The sequence below is a fragment of the Myzus persicae genome, unplaced genomic scaffold (genome assembly GCF_001856785.1).
Source record: "Myzus persicae strain clone G006 unplaced genomic scaffold, MPER_G0061.0, whole genome shotgun sequence".
Taxonomy (NCBI): domain Eukaryota; kingdom Metazoa; phylum Arthropoda; class Insecta; order Hemiptera; family Aphididae; genus Myzus; species Myzus persicae.
The window spans coordinates 334607-362573 of NW_019103945.1; the positions used below are offsets into that span (position 1 = coordinate 334607).

General features: G+C 33.1%; 1 protein-coding gene across 4 annotated transcripts in view; it reads left to right on the top strand.

The window, feature by feature from the left end:
* LOC111036720 (calcium/calmodulin-dependent protein kinase type 1) overlaps positions 1–27967 on the top strand; it is a 431459-nt gene that overhangs the window by 313639 nt on the left and 89853 nt on the right. For 3 of the 4 annotated variants that reach the window (XM_022318852.1, XM_022318854.1, XM_022318855.1), the window contains exon 3: positions 10407–10469. The exons of the other annotated variant lie outside the window; for it this stretch is intronic. In XM_022318852.1, coding sequence (XP_022174544.1) covers positions 10407–10469 — 63 coding nt within the window. The remainder of the gene's footprint in view (positions 1–10406; positions 10470–27967) is intronic. 4 annotated transcript variants of the gene reach the window in all.

The window sequence follows — 27967 nt, forward strand, 5'->3', positions numbered from 1 at the left end:
CATGTGTAATTGAAATTTGTTTTTTTTAGAATTAAATTTGATAAATGCTTTTTTTTTTACTTTTTTTGGCAACTTAAAATGCTTTATTAAGGATTTATTTTGCTACAAAATCCGAGCCCTAATTATAACATTGTTTAGGAACCCACGAGTTTTTTTTTTTTTTGTTTTTTTTTTGAAAGCTACAACGGTCCGTCGGTATTATAACATCGATCCGGTTTTCCAAAAACACAATTAAAATAATATTGGTTTCGGACGAAGTTGGTTATTTTTATCGCTCGTCGCTGCTACGACTCAAAAGCGAAACGATTTTATTGCGCCCGGGCAATTGTGTGTAATTGAAACGGATGAAAATCGTAAGGAATGTGGACAATCGAAAAACCTTTTGTGAAGATTTTCAAAGATATTATGACATTTCTATCCGCCGGACGATCCATCGACGAGGTCCCACTGTACGGTTGGGCCCCAGACTTATCTCATAAACATTTATCTAGACAAACGTCGTTTGTATTTTATATTACTTTGATGTTGTTTTTCTGTGAGTCGATTCTCTTATTTATCTATTCATTGGCGACACAGACACGCGAATTGTAGGAGAATTGCTTCCAAACGGTTATTCATAATATGGTACCTATATTTTTGAATAACACGGAATAAACAGCTATAGAGATACCTATTCAAAACCGATTGCAACGAATTTTTTAATTAGCTAAGTTAAAATTGAGCTTTTACAAAACTCAATGTAACAATAATTGATCAGCCAGCGTATTTCGAATTTAATGTTTACGAGACACTGATTCGGGTTTTCAGTAAATGATTTGTTTTCGGTATTGTGGTTTAACCGTAAGAACGTTACATATTGATTTATTTTTACTATTTTGGTTTGTCTGTCAGCGGTCAATATAATACGGAATTATTTTCTATGTTTAAATAATTATTTATTGTTATCGTTGCTAAGCCAATCAAAATATCTAAAAACCATGCTTTGTACTATATGATAATAAATAAATTGTTCACATTGTATGACTCTGAAACATTGATTTTTGTATAACGTTCTAAAAAAACTCATAGTAATAATAATAACACAAAAACAGAATGTCAAATAATTTGATGATTGGTATGATACCAATTTATACGAATTCTATTAATTTTTTTTAAGAGATAAGCCTCATAACTGACTCATCGCAATAATAGGATAGTTTACACACACACGCACACACAACTGAGGTTCTGAATTTGAAATATTTAAGTGAAATAAATTGAAGGTTTATAGAATATTAGAAATAATCATTGATTACTAGGGCTCGGATTTAAATGTCCTTTCAAAAAATGGATTATTTATAAAAAAAATTCAAATTATTATTAAAAAATGAGTAAAAATTAAATTACTTTTGCATTACACTGTACAATAAGAAGTTCCTTAATATTTTGAAATTTAAATGATCGACAGTAGTTGTCAACAAGTTTTTATATGCTGAAAATTACCTGCCTGCATCAACTGAGAGGATAGGAGCAAACTTGAAAGTTTTCAAGATAAATTTCAGCCTTGTCTAATTTAAAACCGGATTACCTGATGATGTTATGTTAAGTTCAAAATGAAAATAATTTATATTGCGTAGTACTACGATATAGTACTTACATTTCAATGAAGTCAATTTTTACAGTCACAATACAAGAAAAAGGTCAACATTTTCCTAAAAAATTAAAAAATGAATTAAAATAGTCAAAAAAGTATAAAATCAGCTAAAAGTATAAGAAATGTCTTAAACAAATTTTGTGTCTGGAATACGGAGTATTTGATACGTATTTGTAGTTTGGAAAGCATCGAGTAAGACATCCCCAAAAAAAAAATGCAAATGCATTAAAACCCGAGCCCTATTGATTACACATAAAACATATTTATGGTAAATGCTTACTAATTTCTATTTTACCCACCCAACGGTTATAAATTAATACGCACTCACGGCTACGTCGTGTCGATCAAATCCCATTGTGATTGGACGTTGATTTTATTTTGTTATTTATCGTGTAATAATAACCGAGTTGCAACCGAGAATACCAAGATTTGACTACAGCCCGACTCTTCAACCAATATGGTCACCAATTGTAACCATACAGTTACCACGCCGTCTCACGGCAAGACACACGACGCAGCTGTGAACCCGGCTTCATTTATAAATGGTTTTACGTCATATATCATGATTATATTATCGGATAATTTTTTACTAATCAATTTTGCCTAGTGCCTATTATTTATCAGCACTCGATACGATAAACCAACTTTTAAAAATGCTCTCTCGCCGTAAGTTGTGCTTACTGCAGTAAGCGTTTAGACGTAACAAACAGTGTTTTTGTTTTTCATATAAATGGAATATTTCGAGGAAATAAATTTCGCATGAATCTTTGGAACTCTGCGACGCGCAACCATCGCGATTATTGTCGTTTATAATGTTAAATGTATTGTAAACAATAAATTTTAGTCTGTCGAAGTCTTAAATGCTTACTGCTAAGTACCGAAAATTCACCTCACAGAAAAAATCCACGGACCTCGTGAAATACTCGGCTTTCGGTGTTGTTGTTTTTTTTCTAGCTGAAAGGCGAAATGACGTTATGCGGGTCACGTTATGGACTTCGATTAGCGAAACCGAATTTTCAGAAGTCGTAATAAACGTTACGACTACGGTAAACAAACATTTCCGAATATTTTAAATTATTTTTTTTTTTTTTTATATTTGTTTTTTGTATTTCATAATAATTTATTTTCGCCGTGCCGCTGTTAAACGTGCCCCAAATCTGGAAAACATAAGTCGCATTATATAATCACGTAATATTATACGAATAAATTGTTCGCAGCTTGTGCCGCTAAAAAACGTTGTTGATTTTTGTAAGACCAATCGCAATAATAATGGTGGCGACGGGAAAACAAAGTGTCGAACAATTATTTGCAATAACCGATTACTATACGGCCCGACTGTTCAATACCAATATACATAATAATATAGTTATTCCACTATTATTGTTAAAACTGAGGTATGGACTTGATAATCGGCTGACTCGACGCAATAATATCGAATTACAATAGCAATTACGCCATTGTTACAACTCGCAATAACTGTCCGTGTACCGTCGTACCTATGCAATACTATAATAATAATAATAACAATAATAATATGCGCTGTGTACAATATCTGAAACATTATTATCGTTTCGATGATCGCAGTTATTGGATCGCGAAAACAATATCAATTTTGTACCGATCGTGCGACGACCGCTGCACAGAACTGGGTATATTCTGCAGGCGGTAATTCACAAAGCGTGCTCAAACACTCGTTGTTTCGTTTAATAACGAATTTATGCGAATTCTATGGATCGTTTTTTCAAATTCTAGAATTATTTTTAAATGCATATAATATTGTTCTGTAAAAACGTCTATTTTTCAAACGAGAACCCTTCGTTTTTTACTTTGAATTATGCAGTGGATTATATTTTTGAAAATTTGATGTGCTACTCCAAACTTTAAACAAATACTCAAAGTTGCCCAATCATTAAAATCACATTATCACACATTATCGTGGACATATTATTATCCTTAGTAGGCACTTACACAAAGTTAAAGAACTCAAAAACTACTAGTATGAATTTAAAGAACTCAAAAACTACTAGTACGAATTTTGATTTTGATACACCAAAATGTTCGGAAAAATGACAAACTTATCAGTTTGCAGTAGAAAAAGAGTGTTCTCGTTCTCCAGAAGTTTGAATCTCCACAGGACACACCCTATGCAGTACAAAGTCTCAACAATTTGAAAATATGGCCCTCGAGTTTAATTGAAAATTTCAAAAATCGGAATTTGATAGCTAAAAAAAAAATGATGGACACTTGTTCGGCGAATCTCCTTGTATACGATTTGATTGCAAACGCGATATTACATACTATTATTGTAATACAAGTTCGATGGAATTGTTTTTTTATTTTAAGGATGTGCATCTCGTGTATCACAACTTTTATTTTTTTAACACAATACAACTTAAATCACGCGGAAAACGTGCTCTAAAACTTATAGAAATCTAAAGAAAATCGGAAACGTCTCTAAAACGATATCAGGGTTCGAACTTTCAATTTTTTTTTTTCAACTTGTAGCAATTTATTGCGCTATCCGTTACAACGTATAACAAAAACATACATAAGTACGCCTGATGAATATAAAATATTCGACGTCGGGGGGTTGAGGAGATAACAACTTACAGAGATATTGTAGATATCAATCGTCGAATAATGATATGTTAGGACACATGCAGGGCCACTTCCGTTTTAATTTCCCGTGCAGATTCCTCGATTTTAAGCGAGTGATCAGAAATTGAAATTGTGGTTGTCCATCACAGCCTTGTATTCGCTATGCCTCTTGATTTTATATTTTTTATTTTTGTGAAACTGTCCTCACATCGAATTCACAGTAATAGTTTATTCATTATTGTATTTAACATCAAACTCGTTTTTCACAATTAATTAATAATACTGCAGCCTGTAGGGCGATCCATAATCCAACGATATTTATTTCAGAAAACACCAACGTTTTTGAAAATATTTCTAAATATTACAAAATGTTTATAGTATTCGAAATAATGAGTTGAAATGCATCACACCTGGCACGACAATGTGATTCTTAACATTTTTTAATGAGCCTACTCCATTATAAGAGTGTGAAAATCGCACAATATTGTTACACTTTTGTCTTCCGATCGTTGCTGCACGTCATTGGTGGAGCTACAGAAAAAATTAACTGTCGTGACGAAAAATACAAAAATAATAATAACTTAACCACAATAATTAAAAGACCAACAGTAGGCAGATGTTATATTATTATAATATTACAACTATTATTGTTATTGTTTGTTATAAAAAGGGTGAAAAAAACGATTTATTACAGAATTAAACAGTTTAAACAGTTTTAAAACAATGATATAGTGAACAAATGAGGTTTCGGCGCTGTCGCCAAAACTGAGCAAAAAAATCAAAACCAAAAAAAAAGTCACCGTGGGAAACCAACGCGGAGGAGGAGGGTGGTCCTCTGGCATGCACTGCAGGACTGCGAAGAAAATTAAACATACGTATGTGGGCGACGCACATTTTGGAGTTTGATTAATGGTTGTCCGGGTCCTCACTAGACCGAAAAAAAAATTCTATCCATATATGGTTGCGATATATTGGTCTGAATTGTACCCAGAGCCCTACTTATGAATTTCAGGGCCCGGGGATAATTTTTTGGTGGAGCTCTTTTCAGTCCAATTATAATTTCATTTTTTTTTTCTATACATTTATAGTTACCACTTTTTTATATTTAATTTAATTTTTGACACTCTGGGGGATCTGTTTTTCATCCGTTCCGTCGTGATTGTTATTAGTAGTTACGTAAATCGTGTGGGCGATCACAGGCGTGACTAGTCAAAATTTGGGGAGGTTGAAACAAAAATAATTCACAAAAAATGTACATTCTGAAACGAATTTTTCGATCGCTTCGCTATATATAACACCGATTTTCCTCTTATCACGAACCACTCAACATTTACCAAAAACTATTAACGTTTTTAAAAATATTTTTTCACATGGATACCTGGTTGCGAGTAATAAAAAACAATTTGTATATTCTCTGTTTTATCGTTATTTATTTATTTCTAAGTTTTTACTTTAATACATTTTTTTATAAATATTTTCACTAAAATACTATAACCGAAAATTCTGTACGAGTCACTGTCGCTTTAAAAAGACATCCTCAAAAAAGTACTCAGCTAATATTATTATGAATGACACTCTCCTAATCCAGGCTTTGATGAGGCGTTACTATAATAATAGGTGATTTCTTCATCATGTTTGTCGTGCTACGAGTAATTTATTAAATTATCAAATTTTGCCCGGAGACTGTTGTGCAATCTTGTTGTAAATTTGTCTTCTTTTAAGCATTTAAAAAACACTCGATATTTTTAGATCGTAAAGTTTTTTATACACACCCGCCCACCGAGTGTGCCCAAATTAATGATAATAGACATTAAAGTATAATAGTATGATCAGATGCAAACGAGCTACAGTCATTTATGACTATATCGGATCTTATGAGTTGCAACAGTTGCACAAAAATGCAGTTTATGCACTTTTATAATACTATGATATGACTAAGAATACTAATAACATTGTTTCCGCAAAAAATTATACTTACTTAAATCTGAATGCTTGATATCCATTGGGCCAATAATATAGTTATTATATCAGAAAATATCCTAATATTTTATTCGATATCGAAGACACGCGTCGAGATACCTGTACCTACTTAGTCCGCAAAGTCGAATTATTCAATCGATCACAAATGTCACCGAATAACATAGTTTTTTTGTAACTCTTTAAAAACAAAATAATTGTTCTCGCAGTATGTGTGCGGTACCACTTGTACCTACTGTAAAATTTCGAACGAGAAAAGTGAAATTTCCCTCGCACGTCCCGGCGTCGTATTTATGAGATATGTCGAAATCGTTTCTAAAACAAAAATCAATTCGTACAATATTATACGCGGTGTAAGTACATAAAACTTTTTACCGACAAAAAAAAAACGGTTTTTTCGAGTGTAGGGAATTCTAAAGTGAAGAGTAAAAAAAAAAAAAAGGTACACATAAATATATTGCTTTAAAGACGCGGCGTAAGTCGACCGAGTAAAAAAGTGTGTCAAATCGATGGGCCCGTGTGATTTAAACTGTACACGTGTCTTATCGCCTTTCGAGTATTATTATTATTATTATTATTATTATTATTATTATTATTATTATTATTATTGAGTGTACCAAACTCATCGCCGTGACAAGTCTGGTCCAATACAATTACAATATCGCGGGCGTCCTGATAGCAAAGAATTTAGAGATCCGCCATGCAACATTAACATCGTTTAAGTCAATAATAATTATAGTATCCTTGTGTATACCTACGACGTATAAAACACGTTTTCAATTATTATTCGGTGAGACAATTAAAAACGGGTTTTTTTTTCCAGTTTGTTATCGTTGGTGCTTTTTTTTTTTTACGTAAGTACCTACTTACACACGGACCGTTGTAAAAAATACACAAATGTTAACTACTCTACCGACGATCGCGATGACGTAGGTACTCGTGTACGCGTCAAGGTTCGCTTGTGTATTATACGCTTTGAAATTATTATTGTAACAATAATATTATGAAAATAATATGATGTCCCACCCCGCTTTTTATATCTGTTTTTGTTGTTGGTCTTCACGTCGGCAGCAGTGCAACACCCGGGTGCAGTACACAAATAATTGGTATTATATTATTATCGCACCTCTATTATAAATATTATAATACTTTTTGTTTCGAGTGCACGTCGTTTTTTTTTTTTTATACCTATAACCCTGCGCCGTGCGAAATACTTTAATTATTTACGACAGACGTCCTTAAACGAAAATATCGCCTTTTTCATACATATTATTATCATAAATTAAAATACGTTATACGCCGCAGTTACCAGGGTGAAAACGAAAAAATAAGGGAAAACACGAAAATCCAACGGCTAACGTGACCTAATTCAACAGCATCCTGCTACCAATTAATAATAAATTATGATAATTTTTCATACTTCGCTCCCCGCGAATAGGTGCGATAATAACCGAGGTTTATACCGCGGTATAAAACCTCGTAATAAATGCGCTTAAAACCCCGAAAAACCCCGGACCTTAAAAATATTATTTTTTAAATAAATACAGATGGATTAGGATATATTATACAAGTTAATGACAACGACTTTCGTCGACGGAGCAGTTTTCATCGGTAAATTAACATATTTTAATTGCAAGTAAGAACAGTAGGTACACAAAAATAATAAATAGATACGAAAACGATAATTTGAAAATGTCAGACCGTTTAAGATAAAAGTTTCAAAATCGATTATAAGTATCCGCTCATTAATATTATTGTAAAATTACGTTACAAAAAGCAGAAAAAAATGCACAGCTTTATTATTATTGTGCCGATAACTTTAGATATTAAATTATATTTTATTTGCTACTGTGCCTCGAAATCGTTTTGATTGAGCCCTTTATTAAATTGTGCTTTTTTGTACCCATTTGCCAGTTGTGTAATTGTAATTCTTGTGACGTCGTGTATGGCAAATGTCGCCTTTATTATTATCGTTTTACAGATTGTCCACAAGAAGTTCATAGGCGTTTCATCGCTGACCGGTAAAACCGCTCGCACAGACAACCACCTGTATACACACCTCGACACACGCCTCGCCTACCACTACAATATTTCACATCGTTTCCGCCAAAAAAATACATTTTTGGTTCCTCCGACTATAATATTGGTTCTGTCAAAATTAAAAAAAAAATTATTTGGTTTTCGTTTGCACAAAATCATATTTTTCTCTTGAAATTACCATCATCGCTCGAGAACAACACTTATTCCAACCTTATTCTGATTTTATGGTATTCTGAAAATAAAAATAAATAGTTACCTTTACAGCGTGGTAAAATTTCAGTGATATAGTTTATGTAGAAGGACAAAAAATTGCCCCTGCAGTTGTTCCGAGCACATTTTAACGAACAGTTCTACAAATCACGTTCTAATATTAATAATATATTTTTAAACAATATTTAATTTTAAATGTTTAAATAAAATAAAGTTCTGAAAAAGATAAAATATTCAAAACTGATTAATAATTAAAACGTATAACATACTGTTATGACAAAGTACTTTTGAAACAAAAAATATTGATTGTATGGAATATTTGAAAACCGCCTATATATATGCCTGGACAGAAACGAAAATCAAATTATTTTTTTTATTAATTGGTAGAGACGAAAATTGTTGTTTTGGCGGAAACTCAAAACTCCCTCGACAATTGATAATTAATGACTATTTTATTGCCCATACTTGGGCGCATTCACACTTATTTGAATAAACCAACAAACTCGTTTCTCGGGGAAAATGTTGTGATACCCCACCATAGAAGTTCACAGTTTCCCCTTTGAGAAAGTTCTGGAAAGCATCATCAGACATAGGACTCACTTATGTATATACTTACTTTACCAAACTAGACACGTCGTTCGTGGTTTATGAATACTATGATGCCAATTCTATCTTTATGAAATGCCCTCCGTTTCTCAAGTTTGTGCCCTCTTTTCGTCATTACCAACATGGCGACGAAATTCTTGCGGTGACGAAATTAATATTTATACGTCACCGACAAAGTCTGATAGCTATGTTCTACTAGTTGACGATACGGCATATATTAATCGTACTCTGAAAATACTGAAAATATAATTTTGTCCTGGATTTTTCTAACTACGTTTTGTACGACCCCAGATGTACAAATCATGAAAGTATAAAAGCTGATTATTGAGTATTTCATAACAGAAAACTTGTATGGTTTTTTTTTTTTAAATTCATGATGAAGCTTGCAACAAAAGATGAGATTATATGGTTACATAATAAAGTAAAACAATAGTTCCTTAACTTAATTTGTTTTTATTTACAATAACTAATATAATAGGTCCTTAAACTAGGTTGTACATATCAATTTGTTTTAGAAATAATAATTTTTTTTCATAAATAATTTAAACAAATATCAGTAGTTCAGAAGTTTCCTATGGATCAATTAGCTTTCACAGTCATGATTTGTACAAATCCTAAGTTGTAGATAAAGGTTTTAGAAAGAGCTTGGATAAAATAATTTGCTCTTCAGCGATTTTTCGGAGTGCGATTAGAAATATATTCCAAGCAACAACTGTTCAAACCTAGCTATACCCTGCATAGTGATCGGGATTTACCTGCGACACGAAAATTATAATGTCTCTCCACTCATCCAATTTATATTCTCCGACATATTAATCATAGCACACCACCGTAGAACACTCTAAAATATGCTAAAAAATTGTAAGCGAATAAATGGCGTGCCCACCTGTTCAAGGACTAGGATTACGTATAATAATTTAGTTGTATAGCCGCGAGTTTATGAACGATACAATTTTTCGAAAATAAGATCGTCCGACCACCTGTTTGCGAACCTTACGAGAAATGCGCATTTTTAACGCAATCGCATGACGATTCCGCCCTCGATTATGATACATATAGGTACAAAAATTACACACGATTTACACTGAGTATATATGAGCGAACCGGACAATGTCTTCGGAGCAGGAAATACGAGGAATTAATGAAGATAGAACATATTTTGATTCCTCGTGTGTCCTGATTCGGGTGTTTTTCGGTTCGTCACGCACATACAAATACCACCCGTTCCACCACCTGTTTACAACTTTTATCGTTGTTGTTATCATTTTAGTCGTCACTGATGAGTGAACCGTGCAAATAAATGATACCTATTGAACACATGCATAATCGTTTCTATCTTTAGGTTCAGTAAGTCGGTGAAAAGGAGTGATCATTCGGGAACCGACGATAAGAACGAGGGTCAATGGTGAGTCTAAATGTAGCACGGGTGTCGGTATCAGGGTTCGTAAACACAGTTAGTTTTGCATACGTACATATTATTATCATATAATATCGGTGTCCGATCGGAATTTTCTTGTTTTGTCTTGTCTTGTGTCAACAATTTTTTTCTATCGCCTCACTAATATATAACATACTCACCGTCACATTAATATTATATGTACATATAATATAATATATAATATGCATTGCGTATACTAGTTTCTTTACAAATCATTTACTACATACTAACACCAACAATTATATGTTTCGTACATATAATACACAAGCCGGTGACCCATTTAAAGTTAAACACTCATTTTCTCAAAAACATCTGTTCTCTTAACATTTACGTTAATTTTTTTACTTTTTTTTTTTTTAATGACAACGTACATTTTTAATATCGCATTCATAAGCAGAATATTTTTCTGAAAATTTCAATCTACGAAAATCCGATTTCTAACGTGTAGGTAGTTAATTATTCATAACCATTTATAACGACTAAAGTACAGTGAAATAGAAATGTCGGTTCACTGCTCGTCTAAACTTTTATTACTCAGAACTGCCAATCTAAAATTCGATATTTATTAGTTAAAATAAACAGAAAATCGTCCATTAGAATACGAATTAAAAATGTACGCTTTCGTTGGAAAAATTAGAAAACCTGCAGACTGCAATAATCATGTATAAAAGTACATTTTTTTTCCAAAACTATTTTTTTTTAATGACTTCATTGTATGGGAAAATTATATTTCCTAAAGCGTTAATGATTTTCGATTAAATGAGTTTTCAGCATTAACTGAGTCACCATGTATTATGCTAAAATATTATCATATACCTACGATTGTGTGCAATGCGATGTCATTTATCCAACACTGAACACAATACATTTTATACTATAATAGATATTATGTGTATCTTCTCTTCAGTCGATTTATTTTTCGCTCATTTCAAACAAAATACTTAAAATTTAAAAACCCACTGCGTTGGGTACCAAATTGTTTATACGTAATCAAAACCGAATCGTCATCACAACGATATCTCAAAGAATTTCATTTTTAAAACTACGATAGTTATTTTCAATCGTACAAAACATATTAAGCACGATAATTGTCCTTCAAATGTATATATACGTTCGAGTATCGAACGGTCAGCTATCACATTTATGATAATTTCTACGGGACGAAACGGTGGTCCATGTATTAATCCATGGTTTTATAGATAACGATAAAAACTTGAAATCATATGTCAGGCAATATCACGCAAAGAAATATCGAAACAACCTGCGGATGAGCACCGTTTGAGGACCGGTCGCGAAGACATCCAACCCCTAAAATCTCAATTAGATTGAGTGATTTCCAGCGTTAAAGAAAATAATCGCATTGCACAATAATTACTCACGAGTGTAATATATTATAATCCACACATAAGTCGTAGGCGTGCGATATTAATATTTTGGCATAATATCGCTATAATAAAATCGCTAGACCACGAGCAACGCATTGTTGTAATTAGTGTTGTTAAGGATCGCATGAGGTTATGGACTAATCAACCCACACGAATGACCGACAGTAATAATAACATCACTGTCTGCGTTCAATGCAATATGCAAATTGCGTGCCGGTACATTTAGCGTACTTCATACTGTCACATTGTTGTTATTATATTGTACCTAACCAACGTAAATCATCGAGAATGACTAATATTCGCCACCTCTTGTCGTACCCGCGCCCTATCCGCGACGAGTACAATAATTATACCACGTTTATACCTTCCTATACCTACACTCTGTTTCACCACGTTTTATGCGTTCCACCTCATCCACACCTACCTTATAACCACCCTATACCACCGTTTTACAGTGATGTGTAGTTATCGTCTGTAGACTTGCCCGAGTGTACCCTCGCGATGACGACAAAATTACAAAAATATCTTGTCGCGAGTGTTGAATACGTCATCATAATGTAAAATAATCAACTGCATGCCCCGAACAATAATATTTTTTTTACAGTCGCCTCGTTTGTGCGGGTCGGCCAGACCTATATCGGATGAGCTATCAGTGGCGGAACGACGAGGATTATAGTTCTGCGGTCAGCCCGTAACTGAGTTGTTTTTTTTTTTTTTTTTTTTTTTTTTTTTTTTTTTTTATCGAATGAGTCGTGGGTGGCTGGGTGAGGGAACTGCAGGTGTACTAGATTCTGTCGACTTAAATGTTCCAGCAAAAGGAGTAACATTATAGCGTGCTTTATTTATGTAACATGATAAAATACCTGTATAAAATAAGGGTTCCTTTACATCAACACCTGAGTGAGTGGGCGATGGGTGGGCCAAGCTTGCGTCGCCACTGATACGCGTAAGCTAAAATGCCGAAGAACATTTTTGAAAAAAAACGTGTTTTTATATTTTACATTTTCTTACAACCGTGGTACATCATACTTCATCGCTTTCCTGCGTAAATTTACCTGAGAAATGCAACGAAGGTAAAATAAATATGATACAGTTATTTTTTTTTTTTAATAGCATATCTTAGGTAATTTTTAGGTATATATATTTTTACGATTTGTAGTATATTGGTATAAGTTATAATGACTTGACTCACAAGCAAGAACGCCGTAAGTAATAATCTTATTTAATTATTTTATAATATAATAATTTTACTGTATCATTATACATTTTGTTGTTATTAATTTACAAATATTTGTAAATGTCATATTATTAAGGACTAAGCTAAAATGCCAGGACCTTCTAAAATATTAACTGCCCGTTTTTTCGATGCTATTCGGCGCTTATAAACGTTTAAACTTTAAACGTTGCCTATAATATTGTTTTTGTTGAGCAATATATTTTAGACTTACGATTGCATGTTTACCTTAAACGAGCTGGAATTTTTTCTAATTGACTTTACCTCAATTTCACATTTTTCTTTCTTCGTCGGAATTTCAGCTCAGCAGGACATAATATCATAATAACACACACGTATATATACATATATATATATACGATGGTTGCGATGTTTGCACAACGCACCCGGCTGGCGGCGGAGGATAGGACCTCTGTAATATTAAATTTAATAGAGCCCGTCCGTCGGTCCTTTTGCCTGCTGCCATTCGGTTTATCAATAATATTATTATCATTTTCGCATGCTCTGCTCGCTGTGTGCAGTGCTCCAATGCACCCATTGTAATCCCGTGCATGAAATCCGATTAACGCACACGTGCAGCCGGAAGTCGGACGACAGAGCTGTAGTCGGACCGACCAGTCTGGACGAGATATTGTTATAATTTTAATAAATTAACCAGAGTGTATATGGTCCTAATTACCTAAGTGCATTTGTACACGTACAGTTCATATTGTGTGTGCGTGTGTGAGAGTGCATTTACATTGTTGAGGCATGGGTACAACCACAACCTCACTGCCAGACATTTTAAGCAGTGTTTTAATTGTGACCATCTTTTGATTAAGTTTAAATCATTTATAATGACATCGTGATGTTTTTTCGTATTTTAATCAACATTCAACAAATAAAATAGTATGCCTTGCTGTGTATTTATATAGTATATACACACGATTCAGTACAATTATTTTGTAATCAATTCTCTGCCATTAGTAAACTATTACATCCACACCAATTAAACATTCCTATAAACACAACACTGGAATGTGTCTTGTAACGTAAGGTGGAGTTTCGAAAGGGATAAATATAACTGCAAAGTATACTCTACACTCTACAGTTATAAAAATTTGTTTAATACAATATCTGTTAGTAATATTTTTTTTTTTTTAAGGCGCCCTCGTTTAATTTATAAACCATTATCTCTTGCTGTTCGGGCCGGGAACGTACAATAATAGTGCGCGACGCCCGGTCACCAACATACGTCGCGCGTTATGCCTTATGCACGATACACTGCTCTCACCAACCGACCTGTGTTGTGTGTGTTGTGTATGTATAGCGACTCAAAGGAAGTGGACGGTTTCGCCGAGCAAGACCAGAGAGTGCTAGTGTGTGTGGATGTGTGAGTGTGTATAATATGTAAGTGTGTGCTTAATAATACTAATAAATGTTAACACCACGAATTTATGGTATTGTAACAAGTATGATATAATAGATTTTAATAATACACAATACTATAATAATAATAATACTACAGCAACACAACTGTATAAAATATAAAAACTCTATAATACAAACATATAAAATTGCTTATGACCCTTTTGGCCCAACAGACACAAAATAATATTAGTAATATAATATAATATAAATTTGAGCCGCTAAGAGAAATATAAATTATGGCTAAATTGTATAATAAATGATTAGCTATTTGAACTGCTATATAAATAATATAATAATAATTCAAAACTTACAATTTGTGGAGCGCAGACTGGCCAGCTGGTCCTAGCTATTTAATAAAATAAAATTTCACACACATACTAAATAGAAATAATAAAACAATAATAATAATTTACGTGTGGCGATTTGCGCCGACTTTAAACAGTATAATATTTATATACATCTCGCTCCGTTATCGCCGTAGTGCGCTCATTAGTGTATACTATCGATCGTTTCCAAATAACATATTTAATATACAACGTCAAATTTAAATTAATACCAAAAAATTATACAGTATTTTTTAATCACAATAAAATGGAAAAAAAACTTGATGATCTTATAAAAACTGTTACTGAACTCAAAACATCGAATGGAAAAATTATTTCATCTTTAAATTCACAAAATGAAAAATACAACCGAATAGAAAAAAGACTTGATGATTTGTTTAGAAATTTCACTATTCTAATGGAGGAAAATCGCGATCTCAAATTAAAAATTACGAATATTGAAGAANAACCTGTAGACTGCAATAATCATGTATAAAAGTACATTTTTTTTCCAAAACTATTTTTTTTTAATGACTTCATTGTATGGGAAAATTATATTTCCTAAAGCGTTAATGATTTTCGATTAAATGAGTTTTCAGCATTAACTGAGTCACCATGTATTATGCTAAAATATTATCATATACCTACGATTGTGTGCAATGCGATGTCATTTATCCAACACTGAACACAATACATTTTATACTATAATAGATATTATGTGTATCTTCTCTTCAGTCGATTTATTTTTCGCTCATTTCAAACAAAATACTTAAAATTTAAAAACCCACTGCGTTGGGTACCAAATTGTTTATACGTAATCAAAACCGAATCGTCATCACAACGATATCTCAAAGAATTTCATTTTTAAAACTACGATAGTTATTTTCAATCGTACAAAACATATTAAGCACGATAATTGTCCTTCAAATGTATATATACGTTCGAGTATCGAACGGTCAGCTATCACATTTATGATAATTTCTACGGGACGAAACGGTGGTCCATGTATTAATCCATGGTTTTATAGATAACGATAAAAACTTGAAATCATATGTCAGGCAATATCACGCAAAGAAATATCGAAACAACCTGCGGATGAGCACCGTTTGAGGACCGGTCGCGAAGACATCCAACCCCTAAAATCTCAATTAGATTGAGTGATTTCCAGCGTTAAAGAAAATAATCGCATTGCACAATAATTACTCACGAGTGTAATATATTATAATCCACACATAAGTCGTAGGCGTGCGATATTAATATTTTGGCATAATATCGCTATAATAAAATCGCTAGACCACGAGCAACGCATTGTTGTAATTAGTGTTGTTAAGGATCGCATGAGGTTATGGACTAATCAACCCACACGAATGACCGACAGTAATAATAACATCACTGTCTGCGTTCAATGCAATATGCAAATTGCGTGCCGGTACATTTAGCGTACTTCATACTGTCACATTGTTGTTATTATATTGTACCTAACCAACGTAAATCATCGAGAATGACTAATATTCGCCACCTCTTGTCGTACCCGCGCCCTATCCGCGACGAGTACAATAATTATACCACGTTTATACCTTCCTATACCTACACTCTGTTTCACCACGTTTTATGCGTTCCACCTCATCCACACCTACCTTATAACCACCCTATACCACCGTTTTACAGTGATGTGTAGTTATCGTCTGTAGACTTGCCCGAGTGTACCCTCGCGATGACGACAAAATTACAAAAATATCTTGTCGCGAGTGTTGAATACGTCATCATAATGTAAAATAATCAACTGCATGCCCCGAACAATAATATTTTTTTTACAGTCGCCTCGTTTGTGCGGGTCGGCCAGACCTATATCGGATGAGCTATCAGTGGCGGAACGACGAGGATTATAGTTCTGCGGTCAGCCCGTAACTGAGTTGTTTTTTTTTTTTTTTTTTTTTTTTTTTTTTTTTTTTTATCGAATGAGTCGTGGGTGGCTGGGTGAGGGAACTGCAGGTGTACTAGATTCTGTCGACTTAAATGTTCCAGCAAAAGGAGTAACATTATAGCGTGCTTTATTTATGTAACATGATAAAATACCTGTATAAAATAAGGGTTCCTTTACATCAACACCTGAGTGAGTGGGCGATGGGTGGGCCAAGCTTGCGTCGCCACTGATACGCGTAAGCTAAAATGCCGAAGAACATTTTTGAAAAAAAACGTGTTTTTATATTTTACATTTTCTTACAACCGTGGTACATCATACTTCATCGCTTTCCTGCGTAAATTTACCTGAGAAATGCAACGAAGGTAAAATAAATATGATACAGTTATTTTTTTTTTTTAATAGCATATCTTAGGTAATTTTTAGGTATATATATTTTTACGATTTGTAGTATATTGGTATAAGTTATAATGACTTGACTCACAAGCAAGAACGCCGTAAGTAATAATCTTATTTAATTATTTTATAATATAATAATTTTACTGTATCATTATACATTTTGTTGTTATTAATTTACAAATATTTGTAAATGTCATATTATTAAGGACTAAGCTAAAATGCCAGGACCTTCTAAAATATTAACTGCCCGTTTTTTCGATGCTATTCGGCGCTTATAAACGTTTAAACTTTAAACGTTGCCTATAATATTGTTTTTGTTGAGCAATATATTTTAGACTTACGATTGCATGTTTACCTTAAACGAGCTGGAATTTTTTCTAATTGACTTTACCTCAATTTCACATTTTTCTTTCTTCGTCGGAATTTCAGCTCAGCAGGACATAATATCATAATAACACACACGTATATATACATATATATATATACGATGGTTGCGATGTTTGCACAACGCACCCGGCTGGCGGCGGAGGATAGGACCTCTGTAATATTAAATTTAATAGAGCCCGTCCGTCGGTCCTTTTGCCTGCTGCCATTCGGTTTATCAATAATATTATTATCATTTTCGCATGCTCTGCTCGCTGTGTGCAGTGCTCCAATGCACCCATTGTAATCCCGTGCATGAAATCCGATTAACGCACACGTGCAGCCGGAAGTCGGACGACAGAGCTGTAGTCGGACCGACCAGTCTGGACGAGATATTGTTATAATTTTAATAAATTAACCAGAGTGTATATGGTCCTAATTACCTAAGTGCATTTGTACACGTACAGTTCATATTGTGTGTGCGTGTGTGAGAGTGCATTTACATTGTTGAGGCATGGGTACAACCACAACCTCACTGCCAGACATTTTAAGCAGTGTTTTAATTGTGACCATCTTTTGATTAAGTTTAAATCATTTATAATGACATCGTGATGTTTTTTCGTATTTTAATCAACATTCAACAAATAAAATAGTATGCCTTGCTGTGTATTTATATAGTATATACACACGATTCAGTACAATTATTTTGTAATCAATTCTCTGCCATTAGTAAACTATTACATCCACACCAATTAAACATTCCTATAAACACAACACTGGAATGTGTCTTGTAACGTAAGGTGGAGTTTCGAAAGGGATAAATATAACTGCAAAGTATACTCTACACTCTACAGTTATAAAAATTTGTTTAATACAATATCTGTTAGTAATATTTTTTTTTTTTTAAGGCGCCCTCGTTTAATTTATAAACCATTATCTCTTGCTGTTCGGGCCGGGAACGTACAATAATAGTGCGCGACGCCCGGTCACCAACATACGTCGCGCGTTATGCCTTATGCACGATACACTGCTCTCACCAACCGACCTGTGTTGTGTGTGTTGTGTATGTATAGCGACTCAAAGGAAGTGGACGGTTTCGCCGAGCAAGACCAGAGAGTGCTAGTGTGTGTGGATGTGTGAGTGTGTATAATATGTAAGTGTGTGCTTAATAATACTAATAAATGTTAACACCACGAATTTATGGTATTGTAACAAGTATGATATAATAGATTTTAATAATACACAATACTATAATAATAATAATACTACAGCAACACAACTGTATAAAATATAAAAACTCTATAATACAAACATATAAAATTGCTTATGACCCTTTTGGCCCAACAGACACAAAATAATATTAGTAATATAATATAATATAAATTTGAGCCGCTAAGAGAAATATAAATTATGGCTAAATTGTATAATAAATGATTAGCTATTTGAACTGCTATATAAATAATATAATAATAATTCAAAACTTACAATTTGTGGAGCGCAGACTGGCCAGCTGGTCCTAGCTATTTAATAAAATAAAATTTCACACACATACTAAATAGAAATAATAAAACAATAATAATAATTAACGTGTGGCGATTAGCGCCGACTTTAAACAATATAATAATAATGCACAAAAGATTTTATGTATGATAATAATAATACACGATACAGACTATATCAAATAATAATTAAACAGCAATATTTGACGTGTGGCGATTCGCGCCGACTTTAAACAATAATATAATATTTGGCGATTAGCGCCCACGACACTTATATTATAATACCGTAAACGGCGATTATACAACGAATAAAAAAAAAGGCTTTTTCGCGTTGACGTTAAACATAATAATATTTGGCAATTCGTGCCGACAAATTATAACTATAATATATATCTCAAACGGCGATTTGCGGACGTAGCTATGTGTTTAGCTTACACTCTAAAACTGGACTGGAGCATTTTCGGCGGCCGTGCTAAGTAATAATAATCGCGCAGCCGGCGGAGATAATTTACATATTATATAATAATTCACAGCTGATACGGACAATTTAAAACAGAATAAAAACAATAATATAAATACATAGGTATAAACAGGTAACAGATACGTGATGTGCGTGTGTGTGTGTGTGTGTGCGGTCGCGCTGTGTGGTGGTGCGGTGGCAATTAAAATTGATGTATATCTGGCGTCGACACTTGCAATAAATCAATACTGGAAAAATAAAAAAAAACTCAAACTTACTATTTTCAGTACTGACCCGTTTCCCTCCCCCTCTCAGAGGTTAGGTTAATGCTTTTACTATCACCTACACTTATGTACGACACGACTAGTTCGTAGATTATCTTAACAACTATTGAGATAACGATAACGTGTGCACTGTATATTATAGTATTTTAAATTAGACGTATTATTTTGATATAATATTCCTATTTCACGTGTGATAAGTATTTGAAGATTTGCTTTTTATTTTTTTCGAACACTTGAAACACGTTTTCCGGCCGTGTTTGTTTTTCTGTTTTCAGCCACACCGGTTCAAACGACAAGATGGACTTGAGATGACCTGCTCTCGGTTGTGGACACACGAAATCGAATGGAAGACGACTGCAATAACTTATTTCAAATTAGTGTGTAACCGAGCTAGAAACATATTTCAAATACACCAATCGTAGATAATATTATATTTTGATCTATATATATTTAGATAATATTTTAATATTGAACGAGCCAACATTTGTGTTGACCATATAAATTATACACACTATAACTCGTGTTCGGTGAAACGCGTGATAAATATATATTTTAACAGAACGTGGTGATAATGATACAACCTAAACTACCCAGTACTCACGATAAAGTCGCTGTCATTTTGAAAGCTGAAAAGTTTCTCGGTAATATTAGTACAACAACAAAAATGTCCTATGTAGCGTTGTTGCAACTATAATATTGTAGTGATGTAAAGAGAAAATGCGTTAGTGTAAGTCACAAAAAAAATTAGCTGAAAGGAAGCCTACTCGTTTTTAAAAGGTATAATATGGTAAGATGTGATGCAGTAAAATCAGACAGAAATGTCCTATGTATGAGACGGTGATCATAAATGATGGGAATCAAATCTATAATCTGACGAAAAAACTAAAATCCTTAACGTCCAACGAACGAGGGACTCACGTGTTCAAAAACAGCTCATTGGAAAGCACAATTACAAAGATGATCTCTGTGATCAACCAGAAAATTAAGCATTAACCACGCAAAAATAACCTCACCAAGAAACAGTTACGAGTCTTGTATTTTTAGTGAAGCAGTAAGCTTGAGCTCGTGTGCAAAAATCCTGTGAACTTACTGTTTAAAAAGTTACGATTCAATGCGCGATCGAGGTCAAATATTCGATGTTAAAAAGATACCCCGAAACCCCATGATTGAATAGAACTAAACGAAAAAGTTGGACATGCGTCATTCATGTTTTTAATTCTGAATAATACAATGATAAGTAGAATAAAATCTAGTATATTTTTTTGAGCGAGGATGTCAAGGACTTTTAGTTTCAAAATCATGTTCAAAGTTATTTCAATTCAGAGTTTAAAATTGTTGATAAATATTCGAAAACTGATTTGAGTTCACAATAACTTTAACACTGTACAAACATTGTGTTGAAAAAATGTATAGAATTCTCAAATAAAACTTAATTAATTAAAGTGTCCCGTCAATCGTGGTGTTTAGCACGACAAAATAGATAAGTACCTACCTAAATATCAAACGGTGTTCAAACACACACACTCCTCTGAAAGCTTTCTTCACTTCGTCTACGAGTACATCTTGGTAATCCTCCGCTATTGTTATTGAACAACATTAAAAAGTTATTATCTTTAAAACTCTAAATCAAAAGAGTAAACCTACGTCAAATGTGAAAAAACAAACACTACGCGATCACACTGCCTGCGGTAGCCAGATGATACTCTATTTTTTCATGGTTTTTAGCACATCAGCACTACATAATTTGGCGGCGAAAAACTATTTTCCAATTTATTTTTTCCAAGCAATTACTACGAATTCTGATAACTGATAAGTCAATGAAAATGGAATACCAAGAGTATATTATTAAATATTATTTGAATTTAATTTCTATTGTACTCGAAAAACTAAGAAAAAAATCATAACCCCGCTGTTATTGTATATAACAACTATGATATTTTCGAATATTTTTCAGGAGTAAAATTCAAATATATTGACACTCATAAGTCTTTCCCGTGTTGGAATTCGAACTTTTTATGATGTGAAAGAATATTCTTGTGGGTATATATGATACACATGGACTGTGTACTTAGTATATGTACTCTTAGTGTGAACATACAACGCAGTACGTGACTATTTGTACACGCGAAGATAGAGAGAGAGAGAAAGAGGGAGGGGGGAGAGAGATAGATTACTTCTGGTCTGAAGTATACGGATTGGGTCACGGATAGAATCATTAATCGTCGGTTTTCTTTTTTAAGACGAGTCAAAGTAATTCGGGGGCAAAAGAGAACAATACTAATTAGGGAATCGGGACGGACTTGGTATAAAAAAACAAAATAAAGTTTCCCCGTCAGTGGTGGTTGAAAGAAAAACAGAGGAAAAAAAAACTTTAAGTAAAACAATACGTAACGTCGTCATGGTGTAAAAACAAAACCGCCCGATCCTGCAAGTGCACTCCACCGCCGTTGTATTTACAATAAAAACATGGTAATCGCTCGTCGCCGAGTTTACAACACTCGATTTATTACGCTGGCCAGCCAAACCATAGTACTCGGCTATATGCATTAAACAATGTAAACCACAACCACGGTATTAGGAATAATACAAAATAAAAGGAGAGATATAAAAATTCAAAAAGTTATCGATGGCTGTTCTGTCACAAATATCGCTAGTCGATTTTTATCAAAATTCAGCAGACATTCATTATTTAAGTTGAAAATACCATTTTGAAGAAATTCAAATAGAACTTTTTGAAGATTGCTTCCAGTGGAGTGAACATTATCTTGTTTTTGGGAGAAAATAGACCACCTTCCATTTTAAACTCATCTCCAGTCCACGTGGATGATATTATCAGACTTTAGGATTCAATCGTGACGCAAAATATATTATAATATGCCCTAATGTTCAATATTCCATTCATATCTACGGAAATTGTTTGTTAAACGTTACATGACGGAAACCTGAGATCACGATGAGTTTTTTTTTAGATTCTGAATGAAACTTTTTTTTTGTCCATGATCATCTTTTGAAGCAGTAAAAATCATCACAATCTTCGAATTTTATGGCGGTTTCCAGTAAAAAAAAAAGTGGATCTATAGTCGGTACCTACTATATAGATCAAAAGTTGAAAATTACTGGTCCTTTTCAAAAAAATGAATAACTACAGTAGTATCTTAAAATGTTCACCAAATATTTATGTTTATAATTTCTAGATATTATACAATATTCAAGTGTCAGATTCTGAGACATTAATTTATTTTTATTTTTTTTAAATTGAATTCAAGTCCCCGCATACATTTTACGTGTACCAATCTTACCAAATTTTACCAAATTAAAGAATATCGAAAATACATATAATACTAATAATATTTTTGTGACCGAAAATCCGTTAAATCTTGATGTAAATTGATGTTTTGATGTTTATACGAAAAAAGTTATTTTTCGTTGACGATTTTGGTTATTCGTTTGTGATTCAAAAATTATACCTAACCGGAGATACTTCAAATACCTATTACACTATTACTACAATCATCATGTTCCACACGCACAATTAGTTTTTCAAATATTTCGAATAATTTTAAGCTACCTATTTACATCACGTTCCACAAACACCATTTCGCGGCACAACAGCATTATATATGTGATATTTTTAGCGAAAAAGATTTCATTTTACCGTACAACTGTAACAAAAAAATAGTAATATAGTAATAGTATAATGTAGTAATTTAAATAAATACAATCGAAAAATATTTTTATAGGTAGAGATTGATTCAAAAAGCTGTCTCAGCTGAGTACGTTGTTTTCCTTACACAATTAATTATTAGAATTTAACACGTCCATTCTCATATCGATTTACTCGTGAATACACACCCTTGAAACCTACACAAGTATACAACGGAACGACTTCCCCGATCTCTTCTTTTATTAACGATTGGGATGATTTGAATAGTTTGATGGAATGCGAAACATTTTCCCCATCAATTGTTCAAGCATTGTTTGGAAATAGTGTTGTTTTACACATTTTTGACAAACGTTCATACATAACTAGGGCTAGGAATTATATGCAATGAAAAATTGTAAAATATGAATTTTATTTATCAAAATATGCAAAAACAATTTTTTTGTTTCTACTTCACATTTAATATTTTTTACATAAAACTCAGAAACTAATTGACACAGATATAACCTACTAATTAACAACTATTTATTATTTATCATTATTTTGTGTATTTAGAATTATAATTGATTACAATATTTATAAGTAGTTATTACAACATTGAATATTTCTGCCACAATTTGTGCATTCAAATTTTGAAACACGAATGACTACCTAACTATTGGAACAATGAATATTACTATTAAATTTGTATACATTTTGTGTTAGTATTATTATACTTAATGGTACTGATTAAAAATTAAAATAATGTATAGGTAATCCTATCGATCATCTGACCGAGATAAGATGAGATGGTAAATTTACTACAATTCGACTAGTAACCCTATAAAAGTTCAAAAATAGAATGATGCAATTGCATATTATGCATTATGTCCGAAATATGCAAAAAAGAAGAAGTTGTTCTAATCAATCGAAAACATTCCAAGTCGTAGAAACAACCAATCAATTTGGACTCAAGAATAAAAACATGCGATCGCATAGAAATCCATTACATTGCATTTATTACCATAATACACGAGCGTAATAATTCTCATACTTTGCAGTTTAATTTCTTCTCTGGGCGCGGTCGGAGGGGTGGGGAGTTTTGGATTACTTAGAAGTTTGCAGCAGCGCACTCGTTGGATAATTTTCCGATAACGACCCTGACCAACACGAGCATTTTGTAATCCCATTTTGGGTCTACGAATTCCAGACGTCTCCGTCGATGCGGACGATTCGCATTGTTTCCGGGCGCTGACTTTGAAAACGGTCCGATGATCATTTAGATTTCGATTTACCGGCCTCCGCGCAGTAGACGTCATCGCCGTCGTCGTGTGAGGATTTCGAGTTGAAACCTGGTTGAGAAATGGAAAACGAAGGTACGAAAGTGTCCGGTTAAGTGGGTCGCGAATGGAATAGCTGGTCATCCCGCCGGGCCTATAAATCAGCACGACAATTTGGCCGACAGCAGCCGTACAGAACGTTTTTTTTTCCTTTTCGAAACCTAGGTGCGTGTCCAAAAAAAAAAAATAACCCTACGTGTCAACCGAATGGTTGTAATTCGATCTTCTTTTTAATTTATTTTTACCGTATTACAGTGTGTCAGGCGGACAATGCAGGAAAAATAAAGTTGCGGCGCACGCGTAAAATACGAGAGTTAAAAATTTGTCGTAGAAATTTGTGAGCAAATCAACAATAATAATAAGTCTCACAAAAATAATTCGAAAATATTCATGGTGAACTGACAAATACAAGTAACTGAGCTATAGAGAGTAGATAGATAACTTGTTTTTGTGGAAACGCGGTATACCTATGGGTAACCGCACAGTCATAGCTGGTATAGGCCGTATCCCTTTTGCACAACTATTAATAATATAATTGCTTACTTAGAACACTCTTTCGCGGAGAACGATTTCGCATATTATAATTGACATCAGAAATGATATGAAAATCATGTCCAATCAACTCTGCGATCGTTGGCTATTCGTCCAGGTCCGAGACGTATATAATAATCCAGTTTTATTTCAAATGGGACTGGTTAAAATAATGAATAACAATAGAATGTAAGATAACACGATATAAGGAATGAAATGTTGAAAAATGATCAGGATAGGTATACAAAATATTATTTCGTATCTAGCAAAATCAATTTGAAATGGTGTTTCAAAATAGGGTAACAGATAATATAAAAAAATAAAATATACTATTGTGGTACAAATGCACATACAACGCTTTATTCTGAAAATGTCACCAGGCATTTCGGGGGGACAACAGCCCTCTCAGACACCCCCCCCCCCTACACCTCTAAATACGCCCCTGGCATTTATATACATATCATTTTATTCCGGCTATTTTTTTTTCACGCCAATAATTTATTTCTGCGCCACATTAATGATTAAAAAGCGGGCTACATTATAAAAATATAATCAGAGATGTTCATGTTTTAATTATAATATAGTGACTTAATTAAAATGGTTCGCTCGAATTAACGGCTCGGTGGAACGTAACGTGGTATCCAATTAATAGTTTTATTTAGGTACTCAGTTTGAAAGACAAACGCATTTTTCTTCTCGATAATTAGAACGACCACGTATAGCTTCGGTGCAAAAAAGAAAAAACGACAAATGACTCTACCGTAATCACAAGTCGTGAAATGAAATTGTAAACATCCCGAATTTATTCATATTTTTTTTTTTTTTTAAACGTTGGTATTTGCTTTGAAATATAATATTATTTCATCCCCGGGGAATGACAAAAAAGTTACTATTACTGCAAAGAGACTAAAAGTAATAAAAAAAAACCATTATATTTTCCCCCTGCAATGGAATTATACTGTATTTAGGTGGCGATAGAAGTTTCTCTGTGAGAGTATTAAATAATAATACATAGATTTCTTTTCAAATCATATTTCCCACGTGTTCATAAGTATTTTCGTACTCATATTAATAACCTGTATTATACTGTCGTATTAGTCTTTGAAAACGTTATATTCAAAAGTAAAAGTACCGAAGTAATACGTTCAAAGCAAAAGTATCATATTTTTTTTTACACAAGTCTTGTGTACTGAGGTTTTTTTTTAAGTTCGAGGTAAAAGTAAATCTAACGTTATTAAAACATTAAACTCTGCCAAAAAATAAAAGGTAGGTACACTGCAGCGTATATTAAACGGTATTGATTTTAGTACAAAGAAATATGAAACAAATTTGTGTATAAGTATATCTTACTGATGGTTGTGCAGTGTATATTAACTTTAAAAATAGTAATAATGTACATCAACACACATATACCTACCACCTACGTTACTACTTACTTACAACATAATACCTTCAAAGGTTTTTGAAGGTTTCGCACGTGGGTTGCACAATTCGACTTTGGCCACCGTACCTGATCTTCTCAAATAAACTTACAAAAAATAAGTGTTGGGAAAATATTGGTAATTTTATAAAAATCTATCGTGCTGTTGCATTTTTTTTTTTTATCAACAAAACAATTTTGCCATTCCACTTCCAACACAATTAAAAAACACTGCAAATGACGAAAACTTCATACTTCGGGTTACAGTCCGTTGATGCCCTCTACACTCTGAGTTTAACAGAAATACCTGACATGATATGCAATCAACTATGTGATAGTAGTAATGACTTTTATTTTTATCGATATGCATAACAACGATCTTGGCACTGTATATGTTAAATATTGTAAATATTATATTTATTTATCGTGATTTTTGATCTACTTAAGCTCTTAGTAAAAACAAAAAATTTGTTCATAAAAATCTCAAATAGATAACCAACTATACATACATGTTATGAGGATAAGTGATGTAAATATTTTAAAAGTTAGATAACTAATTTCCATCGAGCATTTTGAATGCAGTTTTGAAAGTTTGAATGTGTTGACACGAGGTGGGTAGGAGATTAAATAGTTTTAGCAGGCTATCGGGTATGTACGAAGACAAACATGGGGTGAAACTATGGTGTGTGAGATAAAAATATTTTAACCGTTAAATGATACTTTCGGGTGATAATTTTAATTTTAAAATAGTTAAAAAATAAAAAGCTTTAAAAAGTCGAAAGAAAATGTAATAACAATTAATCTTGTGATAATAATTCATAAATATGAAAACTTCGAGTTGAAATCATATAAATTATAATTCAAAATGACTAGTAACAAACTTATTTTCGACAGAATTCCTAACAAGGTGATTGATTAGGCAAACACTCGTTTTCTCAAAAAGTTCTAACGTTGTTTGGCTTACAATTAGCATAGGTGCATTTGTAATTCTATACCGCAAAAAAGTACGATACATTTCAGAGGATTTAGAAGTCCAAAAACCGTAGTATTTATGAGCATTATAGAGTTTGTAAGGACTTTAAATTATGTAATAACAAAAACTGATCCAAAAATTCACCTCGAAAAAAAAATTGCCTTTTAAGTTGTATAAACCACATGAATTTGTATTATAATTTGTTCAGTCTCGGCCAAATATAAGGCCCCTACAATATTTCCACACGCACCAAGATTTGTTACGTCATCGAATAAGTATCAAA